Here is a 16,225-nt window from a genome sequence, read left to right as displayed (position 1 = left end):
CCGAGTGATCCTCACAGAATTGAAATCTCCAGGAATCATTTTAGAGCATCCACGCTTTTTAAACTGAAGTTTATTTTGAACCAAAAACACCCGTTTTGACTGTTTGAATTCCAATGCCGTTACCACACAGCGTTTGTCTTTTTAATCCCACGGCTCAGGGCCATTAAAGGAACACAAACGTAAACCAAGCCCTGTTACTTTAAGCAGTGCCATTCCACACCAGAGCCCGGTGTTCAGAGCGAATCCCAAGACAAAACTGAGCGCAGCAGCTGTTTGCCGCCCCGCGTCACTGTCAACGCCGAACTGCCAGGCGAGCGTGCGCGTTTCCGTGCACTGCTCTGATTTCAGCACACCGGCTTGACCCTCGAAATGTATTTTGGTCAGCTCGGTCGGGGCTGAGGGGGGGGACCGCGTGCTGCCCGGAGGTTTTCTGACCTTTATTTATCGTGAGAAGATTCGCCGAGCATGAACTTCTTTCAGCACTCTGCTTCCCACTCTTCCAGTTATAGAAATTCACACCAGGGAGCATCGCAGCTCTCGTTTACTGATGGACACACGGCAGCTCCAATAGACTAGCGGGGGATTAAGATGCCTTGCTAAATGGCACTTTAATAGGAGCTCGAGCCGAGCAGAGCACGACCTCCTCCGGGCAGAGTTTTTAGCTCTAGTGTGAAGCTATGACTCTATAAATCAACTCCTCTAACCTTTAGGCGTCAACATGTTATTGCTCTCACCTTGATGCCTCCCATCCTCTGCTCTCCCTTGAACTCTTTGCCGTTCTTCAGCCAGTGGATGCTTGGTGTTGGGTTTCCGGCGGCGGCGCAGCGGAACTTGACAGTATTGGCGGCGGGAACAGCCAAGAGCTTCTTGTCCATCCGGTCAGGCCTGGTCCAATACGGAGCTTTAAATGAGAGAATACAACACAAGGCACCGTTTTAGCCACAGAAAGCTTCAAAGCAAAATATATGCACGCTAAGATGTGTTTCAGGTTTGAACTCTGACCCTTAAGCAACAGTTAAACCTTGCCCTTCAATGCTGGGTTGATAAAACAGATCATTTCATGTCTTAAGGACTTGCGAAATTCCTTATCCAAACAAATCTGTCCTTCCATTTTCTGGTGAACATTTCTGGAAAGACCCTCCAGGAATTTATAGTTTCATGTTTTTGTAATTGCTAAAAGATGGCACAGATGGGACAACTTGCTCCTCCTCTGCCCCGTCTTAGAATTTCTCATCCCAGATGAGTTGTGCACTTCAGCAGAACAGATGTGAAGCCGTTTTCACGAGAGGTTCCTTCATCAAACAACACAGATCACCTGCGTTGCTTCATTTTCAGTACATTTTCTCTATAATGACCTTTGCAGGAGCTGGGAATTTAATCTGAAGATTAAAAAGTAGATTTTGAGGTGCTGCTCTCGGGGATCTGGCCCTTTACTTTCTCCGACGCCAAACCCACCGTGTGCTAAATTCAAGACGCCCAGCGGTGTAAAACACAGCTTGACGGATGCTGAAAGAGTGTAAAATGTGTGTACGGAGCGCCACAGCGACCACAACACCACTTATCATATCCTTCACAATACGAGAGTTCATCTGAAACCGTCCGATCCGGGGAGTTTGGAAACCTGTCAGGGCGATTTATTGAGTTGTATTGAGGAGACGACGGCGCACAAAGAGGGTGCAGCGAGTCAGGGAGGTTCATTGTTCCCCGACTGTGTGGGTGCGGAGGAGGGTGAGGGCGCTGAGGCATGGCTCACTCTCACTCATGGCTTCCCTGGACAAAAGCTGGGGAGGTGGCTGACCGGTCATCAGATGTCTCTTTTACTTTCCAAATGCAGGAGGAGAGAGGGGAGCTAATTACCATCTCAATGGCTGCGCTTGTGTGTGTTTGTGTGTGTGTGCTGTCGGTCTAGGGTCAGGCTATAGTTAAAGAGCAGTTCTCACCCTCGAGCAGCTCATGTTTTTATCTCATCGGGACGACTCAGGTGAGACGTCTGTGTTTAATCTGCTACATGCATCCCTAAGGTGTTGTGATATATTCCTGACACTTCTTCTCCTGCTATCAAATCCTGGCTGCAGCTTCGGAGGATAATTACAACCAGACAGAGAGAGAGAGAGATGCACGGCGATGAAAGACTCCTTAGAAAGCAAACAAACACCGTCGCTAAACTCTATTAAACAGACTGTAAACTGAGGCGCTGCACACTCCTGCGGAGCACGCTGCTGCTGCTGGCCGCCCCACGTTAGAGACTCCCCAGCTCGCTAAGACAAACACTCTCCACGTGCAACCGCACACACAAACTTGCTTCCACCTTAAAAGGGAAATATCTGTTGGATTTCATTACTTTCTCTCCCTCCGGTCTCTCTTTCCGTGTCTGCGTGTTTGGAGCAACACTCGGCGCTCCGGCGCAGCGTGGGACAACCCTCCGAGGAGTCTGAACACATTGTTTTCTTGGCGTCGTAATCAGCCACACACGCACAAACACACGCACGCAGTCAAACGGTCAAATGGAAACGCACACTATCCCAATGTGTGGTCCCACTCCTCCTCCTCCTCCTCCTCCTCCTTCTACTCTCACTGCTGCTGCTCCTGAACTCATCTAGGCATGAAAACATCTTCCTGCTGCTACTCAGCCACAGTGATGTTTCAACCCTAAAAATAGATCACTTTGTAGAATAGTTAAGAAGTATCCATAAGACACAAAGACTGGTTGAAGTACTGGTCCCAGTACTGACCCATGTGTTTCATCATAATGTTGTGGCTGATCGGTGTATGCTTCGGCCAATTAACAACGGACAAAGAAAAAAGCAAAAATATTAAAAGGAAATTGATTTGGCTGCAAACTGCTTTAATAAAATCTAAACTTCATCACAGTCTGTTCATTTAGGATCATATAAAACCGTTTTCTGATGCTGATCGGTGTCGTTATAAGACACATGTGGCTCTTAAGAGCTCACTTTAAAAAGCTGACACAGACTTTTTCCACCTGAGAAAGTCAAGAATTGCAACCAGTTTAGAAACGTATTTTGATCTTGGCGTGTCTTATGATTCACAGCGGAGTCCCGTTGTGTATTCTTAGCAGCCCGCAGGAATCCCATCCCATGTCTAATTGCATGGAAGGTATTTCCTCAGCTGAGGGGACCAGAGCAGATACCCCTCAAGCTCCACGGGGGGGGGGGGGGGGGGGGGGGATCCGCAGATAACCCTGCCCTGCCCTGCCCTGCACTGACATGCACTCACTGTAGTGGAACCCGGTTTACCATAACATCTTCTCTGAGCTCTCTCAGCAGATACATGTCATGCCCACCTGTCAGCTAGTAGAGGTTAACCGTGGAGGGAATTCTCTGGCCGGAGCCTAAAAATACTCAAGTGTGTTTGGTTTATGTTCGATAAGTGATTCCAGAGAGCGGCTGCAGAAATACACGGAGAGGTCGGTCGGCGGGAGGAGTTTGTTTCGTTCACACACGGAGAAAGTTGCACACACATGCTCGATTTGTTCTGGGGAAAAGTGCTTCTGTAATCTGTAACCTGGAGCATCATCAGAACTCATCGATATCCTCAGAAGTTCTAGATCACAGATAGAAAACACAAACGTCTAGATGTATATCTCAGCTTTTAGAGCACCTGCTGCTGCTCATATAGCCATTTGACTTTCCTTCTCCCTATTCAGAGTTTATCCTCAAACGGCGAGCATGTTTTACCACCGATAAGAGCGCGATGTTTTCGTTTACGCAACCGATTTCAGGGAGAAATGGGCCAAGAAAATAAGGATTTTATTTCTGGTCCGGATCCAGGAACATGTCCTAATGATTTCTTTTCGTGACAGATGGGGAACGCTTGAGGACTTTTCGATATTTTCTCATGGACCGCTCGGCTGATGGACAGATATCTGGCTGCTGCACGCCGGGAGTGTCCGTCACAGTGTGTGTTTTGATGCAGCTCCAGATGCATGTTCACATTTTCTAAACACTTTCCGTCGTTAAAGCAACCGTGGGATTGTGCGGCCTTGGCAGGAGCACGGACCGTCTGACTGGGAGTCGGTGTGTTGCAGCTTCTATCAGCCTAACTTCAGCGCAAACGCCAATTAGCTGGAGTGGGACACAGTGCAGCGGCGATCGACGCAGCACAAGGCCCTTCAGCGCTCAGACACCGATCTGGAGGAGGAGGAGAAGGAGGGGGAGGGGGAGGGGGTGTCTAATTGTGTAATTGTATAATTTGCCCTCGCTGACGCCTGCGAGCACACAGGCAGATTTCATTACAGATTACACTGGGGCCCTTTGAAGGCACGCTGCCCCGGAGGGCCTGCAGGGACTCAAGGCAAACAGAGTCGGAGGAATGGCGGCTGTGGAGCAGCGTAGCGTGGCCCGGCGTCCGGCTCTCTGCTCTCCTGCCAGGGTAAACAAGGGGGCTGCATAGCTCGGGAGCGCAGCACAGCACAGATAAGCCTCTGTTAACATCCCCCCCTCCACCCCCACCCCCACCCCCACCGACACACACACACACACAGATACTGCCCTCTCACTTCACACAGGCTCGGAGTGTGCACACTGCAAGAAAAATTCTCACTTTCATAACTTCGTCGTGTGAGGGCGGATCGCGGTTCAATCTCTTCCGTTAGATTCGCCCATCCATCACCGCAACATCTTCGGGGCATTAAAAACTTTGCAATATGAGCGCCATCACTCCGCCGCGCTGCGATTTTCACACACAATCCGAGTGATAAAAACGGCGAGTACGAGCGAAAAGGCAGCGCTCATGGGAGTCTACATGCTTCCTGGCGCCTTCGTCGAGTCTTAATATCTCGAAATGTTCCTCAGAGTAAATAAAAACACTGATTCAGTCAGTATTTCACTTTAACAGTTCATTTGGAAACGTCGCTATCTATTCTGGCATATTCACCCGACACCATTTTATCTGTTTTGCATGTTTGAATGTGTGCAGACATTGTTGAGGTTTCCTGAGTGAGTGGAGCTGGTTCCTTCAGAGTACCATCACTCCTGTCAGCAAAGGCTCATGTCTGATCACTCTAAACTTTTACTCAACGTTCTTGAGATTTAACTGTAAATTAAAGACACATGCAGGTGGGGGTTGGAGCTCATGTCTGCGGCGGCGTGTCTTTCAATCCGTCTGTGGCCGGCGGCATCATCTCAGCCGACTGACTCAACTCCTCAAATCTTCAGTTTCTCTCTTTTTTTTTTTTTTGTTGAGCATCTTTTCTCTCCCTCTGTCTGGCTGTCAATCAGCTAATGCTTCCTGCTCCCTCTCCTCCTCATTAATCGCCCGACTCTTTCACCATCTCCACTGCTGTACTCTCTACATGCCGACGTTCTTCCGCTCGCCGACGGGGGAATCTCCCGTCTGGCTGTGTTGCTCGTCACATGGCTCCTCTTCCTGCTACAGCCGGCTAATTAGCGGTGGCTTAGCGGACATTAAGCAGCGATAGGGGTTTAATGTTTCTGGGCTAATCCCTCTCCTTTTGGCCAGGAAACCGGAGCCTCGTATGTCATGAGGTAGACTTACATCCAGAGATTAGGCCTGGCAGTCTGAGGCTATTTACTGGCATTCAGGATGTCTGCAGTAAGCTGCCGCCGCCGCTGCCACTTCGTCCCGTTCAGAAAACACTTCGGGCTTTCATCGCAAAGCGAAGCTGTGCATTCAAACACATTCAGGTTTTACACTGAAGGCGTTAAGCTTATCCGGCGCGACTCGCAGTACAAAGACTGCAAGAGGAAGCTTTCTGCGGAGTTTCTCTGCAGCTTATTCTGCTGCCTTCTCCTGTAATCTCTCCAGATAACAGCATGAGCTCAGTGCCTTACAGAAAAAAGGCATGTATGGAGATTACTTCTGATTTTCTCCTTCATTCCCAGTGAGAACGCAAATGATAGCAGCGGTATAAAGAATATTAACGCAGGCATGCTGCACGTTAACGGGATTTCTGTGTCCGTTATACAACAGGAACAAAAATAATTACATTTAACTGCAGTAAAGCTTTTGAACCTCTCCTTCCTTTCCATGCTATCATGCAGCAACCCACTGGAACCATTAATAATTTAAACATCAGCCAGGTCCTAACTTAATTCAACTGGGCATAATGTCCTTATTAAAAGCTAGTTATAATACAATCCTTGGGAGATCTTGTTTTTATTTTGATAGACGACATGGGGGCAGGAAGCCAGGGGACGGAAAAATTGGCGACGACGTGCAACAGAGGTCCAGTTAGCATCTAAAACCAAGACCAAAAGAACACTTGTAAAAGCTCATTAGAGAAAATAAAAACACCATGCTTATGTTTTCTGTCTGGTGTTTAAATTAACCCCCTCCCCTCTAAATCTCTCTTTTTTCTTATGAGTATATCTTCTCACATCTCTCAGCCTGCAAACGACCGGGTAGAAACGCTTCGACCACTCGGTCTGTTTCCAGCATCAGCAGCATCTCCCGCTGTCTCTGTATTTTACTTTTGGGGTTTGACGACACTGGACCGGGCTGGAAGGGGCTTTGATTTCTGTCGGGCGTCCTCCTGTCGCTGCGTCGTCGGAGCCGTCCCATATTTTGCTCCTGGCAGTTAAGGTGGACTGAGAGTTAGTTCATGGCCCGTTGGACACTGCTGGCATGCTATGGGGGTTTTCTTTCGGTTGTGCACAGATGCCTGCAGTCTGCTGCTTAATCAAGTATTTCAGTTTTGAACTACTGTGAACCTTCAAAGTATGTAAACAGTCTTTTGCAATGGTAGCCATGCATCCATCCATTCATGTCTCTCTTTTTCTGTGGGTTTCTCAGTTTCCGTCACACTCTCTATCGTCCTTCCGTAACTCCTATCCCGTTTTCTCTCCTCTTCCACTGTGTTTTTCATAATTTCTCTTATTTTTCTGATTTGTCTCCGACTGCCTGCGCCTCACCTCCCACTGTCTCCTTTCGTACGCTACAACAAAGGCAGCACAGCGTGGCGCCTGGCTGGTCGAGAACTTGCCGAGGGGCGGAGACGCTCCCCGTCTCTCCGGAGTCATGCTAACTGACAGAGCGGGGTGCGTTAAAGAGTACGCAGCCGGCAGAAGCCGTCCCTCATCGTTCCTTTGTTCACCCGCGCCTGAACTCGGAGCCATCTCCGAACGCAGAGGCGGCTCGCATCACAACAGAGCACAGAGGAGGGTGTTACCTGCCGGGGGAACCGCCGGCTTTTGATCAGCGCGACATTTAGTCTAGTGCTCTGGAGAGGTGCTTTAATGCCAGCTCGGCAACACGGAGAGCCGTTATAAGAGCCATATAATTCCAGTCACAGATATAAAACTCAAATTGCGCTCGCACAAATCTAATCACCTGCATAAATCCGTTGATGGTCTCACGGTGGCCCATTAGAGCAACTTTCTGAGGAAGCGTTGTGGTTCTCACAGACAAGATCTTTTATCAGAGTGACAAGTGGAATGAGTTCAAACCATAAAATGCATAAAATGCTGATTAACTTCTGGGGACGGGAGGCAGAGCGGCGTGAAATAAATAACGTGACGAGCCAATTTCTGCACCACGAGAGCCGCAGCAAACGTCGTCACCGTAGACACCTGCTTTTTGATTCCTGCATTCGTGACGCGGCTCTCTGTGACTAATCTGCTGGCATTCGCTCTCTCTCTGGAAACCTTGTCACCTGCTATTAAGTAATAAGGCGTGCTAATAACTCAGAGGTGATAAGGATCCAGAGATGTAACCGGAGGGGTCTGTAATGCTCGCATAAACCATCTGTATCATCAGGTTGTTTGGGATAAACACTCGCCAGAGGACAAATTAAACCATCCGTCCATGTTTGTCTTTTATTTAATTATGTCAGGCAAACAAACAAAATGTAAATTAGATTCATTTCTCCAAGAGGCTTTTCTTTTTTTTTTTTCCTTTGTTTAATAACTTCCTGTAAATGGTCCTTCAGTCTGTCTGGGTGCCATTAATCTTCTAAATTTACTGCATGTGTTGTCCATACTTCATATTAACAAATAACAGTCATCAGTCATTTTAGAAGCTCAGCCTAAAATCTATTCTTTCGCCGTCAAAGGGAAGGAATGCCGCTAAATATCATTTTAACAAAGCGACGTCTTCTTGACGTCTCAGGTTCATTCAGCAGAGAGTGAGTGTGTGTGTGAGGGTGTGGGGGGGTGTTTGTGCGTGTGTGTGGTGGGAGCTGCTCATTAAGATTAACGACATGGTTCACGGTGCCTTAATCAAACACAGGTTGTTTTTGTTTTTTTCTGACATGAAATGCAGAACACGTTTACAAACTGTGGTTGATCAGTTTAATGTTAACTCTTGGAGTGTAGTTGGACATAAAGTTTATTTATGTCGCCTTGAGGTGTCTAATGGGAGAAGGAAGGACACTTTTCTGACTTGTGATGCAGGACGAGAAAATATTTAACTCGTTCGCTTCGATGAAAGAGCAGGAGAAGAAGAAGAAGGAGAAAGAGAAGGAGAAGAGCGACAACAACAACAACAAGGAGCAGGAGGACGAAGAGGACAAGGGAGAGACAAAAGAAGAAGAACAAGAAGGAGGAGGAGGAAGAGGCGGACCAGAAGGAAGTGGAGGAGGAACAGGAAAAGAAGAACGGGGAGAAAAGAAGGAGGAAAAGAGGAGGAAGACGACAAGAAGGAGGGTGAGGAAGATGAGTAGAAAAATGGGCAAGAGGAGTAGAAAAAGGTGGAGGAGAAGAAAAGGAACGAGGAGGAAGAAGAGAAACAACTTGTTCGCTAGAAGAGAAGGAAAAGGAGATGAAAGAGGAAGAGGAGGAGGAGGAGAAGAAGAAGAAGGAGGGGAAGAGCGAGAACAGCAACAAGGAGCAGGAGGACAAAGAGGACAATGTAGAGACACAAGAACAGGAGGAAGAGGACAAGAAGAAGAGGGAGGAGAAGGAAAAGGCAGAGGAGACGGACGTGGAGGTGGAACAGGAGAAGAAGAACGGGGAGGAAGAAGAAAAAGAGGAGGAAGAGGACAAGGAGGAGGAGGAGGAGGAAGACGAGTAGAAAAAGGAGGAGGAGAAGAAGGAGGTGAAGAAGAAAGGGAAGGAGGAAGAAGAGAAACAATTAACTTGTTCGTTTCTAGAGAAGGAAGAGGAGGAGGAAGACGAAACGAAGAAGAAGAGGGAGGAGAAGGAACAGGAGAAGCAGAATGAGGAGGAAGAGGGCAAGCAGGAGGAGGAGGAAGATCAGTAGAAAAAGAGGAGAAGAAGAACGAGGTGAAGAATAAGAGGGAGGAGGAGGAAGAAGAGGAAAAAGAAGAAGGAGAAGAAGACGATGGATTAGGAAGAGCAAGAAAAAGCAGGAGGAGGAAGAGGACAAAAAGACGGAAGAGGAGGAGGAATAATGAGGAAGAGGATATGAAATGGGAAGATGAGGAGGGGAAATGGAAGTAATATAAGAAAAAGAAGACGACGAAGAAGAAGAAGAAGAAGAAGAAGACACCCATCTCTCCTCACTGTCAGACCTGCTCTAATGCTGTTAGTCTGATCTACCCGACTCCCTCCAGCCCTTCATTAATTATTATTATTATTATTATTATTATTATTATCATCAGACAATAAATGTATTTAAAGAAGAAAATAAGAATTCACCATTTCCATTACCTACAACTTCTGGGTCTTCGTCATAGTCTTCATCATCACCAGACGACAGAGAATCTGGAAAAAAGACAAAAAAAAAAAAATATGAATATTTGTATTTCAACGGTGGAACTTATTCATAAATAGTCTTTATCTTCACGCTTCAGCCTCTCTGAGCTATGTTTACCATCAGATAAGACGAGGACATTTTACATCTGGAACGTTTAAATCCCAGAATCTATTTTATGCAAGACAAGCAGGAAAAAAGAAAAAAACAAAAGAAGCAGGAATTCTGTGAGATTACATGGCATGTGTTCACAAACAGGAACGATTAGAAACACACACACACACACACACGGCTGCACATTAGAGCCGTTCATTGAGAAACTCATGAATGAGTCTACAGTTCTCTGTAGCGTGGCGTCTCTCTCAGATATTACAACCTAAACATTTCCACAGACGTTTAGAAATGAGAGGGTCATTAGAGCTGCTGCGACACGCTCCTATGAAAAGCGCGTGTGCAGATGCAGATGCACGCGTGCAAAAGCCAACTCTGTGCAAAACACACACACATACACACACACACACACACACACACACACACACACACCGACGCCTGCCTACTAACAGCTAGCGTGCGAGCCGACGTCTAATTAGTTTCCAGCCGCAGATACGACTGTTTAGATTTGCTGTATCGCGCGTTTTCACCGCGGCGTTGTAATTATTTTCGATGTGACCTCGACGTCTTCTGGTTCAGCTGCACAGGTCCGCTAAATGGGAGCCAGCTGTAACCGCAACAACCCCGGTGAGCTAAAACTGCTCCTGAAACTCCTGACCGGCGAGTTTTTGTTTCTATTATCGGACGCCTCGGCCCACAGCTCCCGCCTCGGCCCTATTGTTTGCAGCTCAGCAGAAAAGAAAGGTGCTTTAACTCAGATTGCAAACTGGGCGAGCGCCATCATTGTGAGCCAGAAATCGTCTCTTTAAAAAGCCGCTCCGGTCGTCAAAATAAACCTCACAACAGACGAGAGGGTGGTTGTGGAAACGGTGAAATCTGAGAAAGGCAGGGGACAATGCCTCAGCCACAATGCTAATTGGCAAATAACTACATTTCACTAGGAATTAAAAGATTTTGTTACAGTAAGATTGATTTTGGGCGCATGTATGGGACTGACACCGTGTCTTTAACTTGAAACTACAAAATAATGAATAATAACAGAGTCTGAAAGCTTGGGATCTAACCTAAAACTTTTTGCACGTCTGAAAAGAAGTTTTGTGAAGTTTCCCTTCTTCACAAATGCAGTTTCAAACGTTCTCCCGGTTCGAAATCGTGCATATCTGAAAACTGCTGTGCATATTTTTCTAGCGAAGTTCTGCAACCCTGAAATTTGAGGCTTAAAAAAAAATTTATTTTGAAACTTTGAAGGATGCATATTGCACTTTCATAGCCGACTCCGCCGACACAGCTTTTGAGTCGGGTGAATTTCTCGCAGCTCTGCTTTGAAACTTTGGAAAAGAAGCCGGGGACATTTGTTTTCAAGCTTTTTTTTTATTGCATCCAATCGCATGTTCCGTTCACAGTGTTACATGGGACTGCTCCGTCAATGAATGTCATGCTTTTTTGCGGTCTGTTGGCATTTTTTTGACAAGATATGGCAACATCACTCAAATGGAAGCAATGGAGACATGGAAGCATGCCTCAGCTTACAATTGGTGCAAATGAAGATTTATTTCCGACCTGTAGCTATGGATGCAACAGGCTGCAGTGCAGAGTAGGGGTTCCTTGAAAACCTGCAACCGTTTGCTTCAGATAAAACTGCGCTACGCTCGTCGGGTACTTTTTCATCCGAAGCCGACTCTCTGTGTCTGATCTCCGGAGATCTGCATTGCATCTGCAAAACCTCTTTACACTCATGTTCATACTTTCATTCACTTCTGCTTCCAGACGACTTCCATCACCTTCTCACATTACCGCTCCCTGCTTCCAAGCATGTGTACCGCGTGAGTACGATATGATTTCTGCCGTCTGGACGCCATCCAGGTGCTAAATCTGATACCGCTGCTGAATATCTGACACCTTGCTCAAATATTTGAAAAGCACAATAGTCCGTGTGTGTGTGTGCTTTAGACGGAGCTCAGGCTCTGTGTTTAAAGTAGAAGGGAGGAGAACCGACAGAGAGGGGGGAGCAGAACAGGATATTGCCACCCCGCACCGTAAATGCCCCAAATAATTTAAACATGCACCCAAGTGCTAAAAAAGATATGAAATGTCTGACAACACTCTGTAATGAATGTGTTTCCTGTGCGGTTTTGACTCCTGAGACACGCCGAGTAGAGCTGGAGGCAAATTTAGTTATCTCGGTTTATTTATGTACTTGTTTAAAGTAAAGAAAGAGAAAAAAAAAAACGGATTTTAAAGCAGGACACGACCCGGGGAAGATGAAGATGTGGGGAGAGTGTGTTTGCATGTGTCCTCCTGCTGTGTGGAGATGACATGTAATCCAAGAGGAGAGGCTGGATGAGTCCTGAAAAAGGCCATATTCTCCACCGGCTTGCAGCCAAATGCATTCAACCATGTGTGTGTGTGTGTGTGTGTGTGTGTGTGTGTGTGTGTGTGTGTGTGTGTGTGTGTGTGTGTGTGTGTGTGTGTGTGAGAGGAGGTTGGTGGGCGAGTTGAGAGGGAGTGAACCCTCTCATTTCTTGCCACCCCATCTGTTTTCAATGATGAAATGTTTTGGGCTAATTGCTTTCTAATTAGTTGTCAATAACAGGCTCAGCTGGTGTCCATGAGTTTTACGGGAAAGCTACTTGCTCGCTCTCCTCTGACACCCCCACCACCCACCCAAACTCCACCCCTTTTTACCCACACACACATTCTTCCTCTCCTTGCATTCCCATTAGAGCTCTCCTTGCATCACACACTCGTTTTAAAACATCACTCATCCCCTCATACTGTCTGATAATGAATTTCACCTTTGACTGTGCATCGGGAGGGGTGTGGGGGGGTGGATCTGTGTGAAACTTGGCCGGGAGTTAGCTGAGGAAAGTCTCTGCCGGTGTGATGCTGTGTACAGTACGAAGCTGTGTGTGTGCAGCTTGGCAGGCAACTAACGTGGAGCTGAAATTGAGCAGAAGGACAGAATAACAGAACCTTCCTCCTGAGCTCGGTTTTCACAGTTCCCCTATGAACAGTCGCCGTCATGTCGAGACGTCACTGCTGCAAATGTTTGTGTTTATTGATGGGAAATACTTTGGTTGGGGGGGTGGGGGGTCCTGTCAGCCAGGCAGAAAAACCAACACAGGTCAGATATCAGAGATCTCTGCAGGCTGCAGAAGAGGTGCATGTTTCTATTGGATCTGCAAGTGAGCCTGCAAGTATCTCAGATAAACATCATGATGTGAGTTTTATGTCTTACTTAAAGGGCAATGACGCTGAAAATGGGCTCTACATCCTCACCGAAGCATTCGTCACATCTGCCTCTGCGAAAACCCCCCCTCCGAGCGCTCACCTGTCACTCTGATGGTGTAGTTGCTGAGCAGCGTGTTGCTTCGGGCGAGCCGGCACGAGTAGACTCCAGAGTCCTCGTACGACACGTTGATGATGCGCAGCATCCTCTGGCCCAGCCTCGTGCGGTTGCCGGGCACGAGCCCGGCGCCGTCTTTGAACCAGACGACGGGCTCCGAGGGGTCGTCCAGGTCGCACGACATTTCCAGGATGTCCCCCACGCCCAGAACATAGTCCTCCAGGAAGGCTGTCTCGCTGGACACAGAGTCTGCAGACACAGAAATAAAGGAGGAGGTTTATGAGAAGGGTTTTAAAAATGCTGACACATTGACATTTTTAAATGGACACTCAGGTCTGGACAGGTTTTTTTGGATTTGTAAAATGTCCCAATATTTTCTGGCGCAGCTTCTCAAATATGCACATTTTCTTTTGGCTGTCTGCACTGATTCTTCTGAAGTTTGGACATTTTCGGCTGGACAAAACAGGGAAAAGAGGACGTCCAAATGACAGTTAAGAGGCAAAACTTAAAAGAAAAGAACTCACCAGACAGTGAGATTAACTTGTTCAAGCCTGTAACACATAGCAAGGCGGGACGGGTGATACCTGCCCGTTTTCTACCTGTGCAATCAGCTTTCCCCCCACCCGACAGGTCTAGTCTATATTGTAGACTTCTGCTTAATTAACAGACAGAGAGTCTTCTGTGTCTAGAAAGTCCCCCCACCACCGTGCCATCTGAAACAAAGAGGCTGTGGTGCAGAGTTTACTGGCAGCAATCAGCTAATCTGCTGCTGGAAATCAGAAAACTGCAATTTCTTATTCCAGTGCGAAGAAGGCGTCAGATCTGGGGCCGCTCCGCTCTCCCTCCTCTCCAAACTTCCCTGTTAAACATCAGCTCATTTACTCCAGAAGCTCCCGGTGCCAGCTTGGTCTGAGCCAGGGAAAAATCAACATGTTTACTAGCTCCGCTAAGGATGCTGGCCTCCACCGCTGAGGGTGGAGGGAACACGTCTGGACAAATAAACACAGGGTCCTCTTGTGTCTCCTCTCATGCTTTCATCAGAGGCGTCTTCTCATTCAGACTTGCAATTACACACCGTCACCAAACACCAACCGCTCAAGTGAAAGTCCTGATCTAGACGAGCACACGAGGGCTCTTAGAAACACAAACACACAAATGCATACATGCTTTCACATATGCAAGAGTCTGAATGAGCAGCTCGGGTGACAAAGTACACAACGCACACTTGTTTGCAGACATGAGCACGCAGACTCCCACCCACCCATGGGAAACGCAGGATGAAGTGCGTTGAGAGTGTGATTTATGACGGCAAACACACCCACTGTTGACCCGCTGAGAGGGGCGTTAGAGACGCTCGCTGACAGGCGGCGAGCGCAGCCCTCTCGCAAGACGGCTTCGGATGGAGATTTGAGGCAAGGTTGATATCAGGAGCGGCCCAGACAAGACATTCTTCACGGGGAATGCATAATAGGTGCTCTAAATTATAGATGAGCCCCTTCGACGTGAGGCGGGAGGCGCTCGCAGGCCGACAGGGGTGCTGTTGATGTGCAGAAGCAGCGGGTAACGCTGCCAGAGTCACTTTGAAATCTGCCTGTACGCCAGCTTATCACCAGCCCTCCAAAACCAGGCGTCAGAGACATGAGTAGTATGACAAAGTAATAATACTACAATGGAAGTATACACTGAAAACAGGCAGCGTTTACACAAATCCGAGTAAGAGTGGTTGTGGAGCCAAGTGCTAACAGCTCAGATCTGCGCTTCGGTCCATTGAGCATGCCTCGCACATCGATGACACAAAGACGACGTTTCATCTCAGGCTGAGCACATTTAAAGAGTTTCTTCAAGAGTTTCTCAAATAAAAATGAATGGGCCAGATGAATTGTGAATTGTTTTCTCCGTCTCATTACATCCACTAAAAACACTGGAGATGTTAAGTCAATAATGTGCTTAACGTGGCCGCGCCGGTTGTCTGCGAAGGCCCCCCCCGCGGCTTTGACAGCGTATATTTACGACACTTTTTTGTTGAGACAAAAAGGCCCATTCAGGAAGAAGGAAAAACACGGAGGCGACAGCGCCGAGCGCATAAATTCGAGGCCGGCGCGAACGGCTCACTACCTTTGTGTGTTACGAGACATTGAGAAATAGGCTGCAGAATATCTTCAGGTCTTAAACATGGGGAATTGGGCTTTATGGGGTAAATATAATAATCTCCAGAGACTCGTAGCTCACTTTGGCTTCGTGGAGCCGAGGCACTTGAATACAACCTCCTCAGCTCTGAACGAGGAGCAGCAGCATCAAGGCTCAAATGCTTTCTTTGTATTCGGTAATATTTCATCCTCAGAAGGGAAAACAGCAAAATTACAAAAATATTTCATCACTTACGTTCAATTATGTCTAATCAGTTTCAGCTTAAGTTTTGAGATTTTTTTTTTTTGCTTGGCACAAACTTGACCTTCTTTGCACACATTTCCTATTATTCTCTACGTTTATGCATCCACTTTAATCACACTGCGGCCTCTTTTGGGGAAAATACAGATCAGACACTGCAGTTTATTTAATTCATATAATTCACATTCTTTTGCTTTGATCCTGAGAAAATAGACTTTAGGAGCATTTGTACCCGGCTTGGCTGTTTAAACCGCCAGAGGCTCAACAAATGCAATTTACAGAACAAAACAAAACACAGTTATATCCCTGGTACATTAAAAAATAAAAAATTCTCAGGTGTCGCACAAAAGAGCTTTTTTTGGGTCGCCGTCAATGACGAAACATCTTTTATTTTTATTTTTTCTGCTTCAGATCCTGTACTTTGAAATGCAGATTTGAAGCTGCTTTGAATAAAAACGTGCATTTGGTTTGAAAGAGCCTCACTTTCGGCGCCGCTGCAGAAGCTTTCAGGACGTATCAACCAGCCACTGAGCTTCAGCGGGGACTGAGGGCCGCCTTGTTTTACCTTTCAAATGAAAGTCCTGCAAAATGAGGTCACGGGTTTGATCGCACTGACAAGGGACGGGCCTTTGAGCAACAATGAAAGAAAAATATCAGCTCATGCCCGTGAGTCAGAGATACACGCACAGAGGAAATACTAATTAGAGACGAAGCGCTTTAAATCTGTACAGAGAGAAAGCATCTGCC

The 16,225-nt window shown here is 47.1% G+C and overlaps 1 protein-coding gene across 12 annotated transcripts in view; it reads right to left on the bottom strand.

The window, feature by feature from the left end:
* fgfr3 (fibroblast growth factor receptor 3) overlaps nt 1–16,225 on the bottom strand; it is a 61,868-nt gene that overhangs the window by 23,853 nt on the left and 21,790 nt on the right. For 11 of the 12 annotated variants that reach the window (XM_084568586.1, XM_084568584.1, XM_084568589.1 and 8 more), the window contains exons 3-5: nt 13,076–13,339; nt 9,579–9,644; nt 735–901 (exon numbers count right to left, since the gene is read on the bottom strand). In XM_084568586.1, the coding sequence (XP_084424712.1) occupies nt 735–901; nt 9,579–9,644; nt 13,076–13,339 (497 nt within the window). Of the gene's footprint in view, nt 1–734; nt 902–9,578; nt 10,072–13,075; nt 13,340–16,225 lie in introns of those variants that run through there. The other variant, XM_084568583.1, reaches the window with a different exon arrangement.

Source organism: Chelon labrosus (genome assembly GCF_963514085.1).
Source record: "Chelon labrosus genome assembly, chromosome: 20".
NCBI lineage: Eukaryota > Metazoa > Chordata > Actinopteri > Mugiliformes > Mugilidae > Chelon > Chelon labrosus.
Note: the sequence above shows the minus strand (reverse complement) of the source record. Positions and strands in the feature narration are given on the sequence as shown.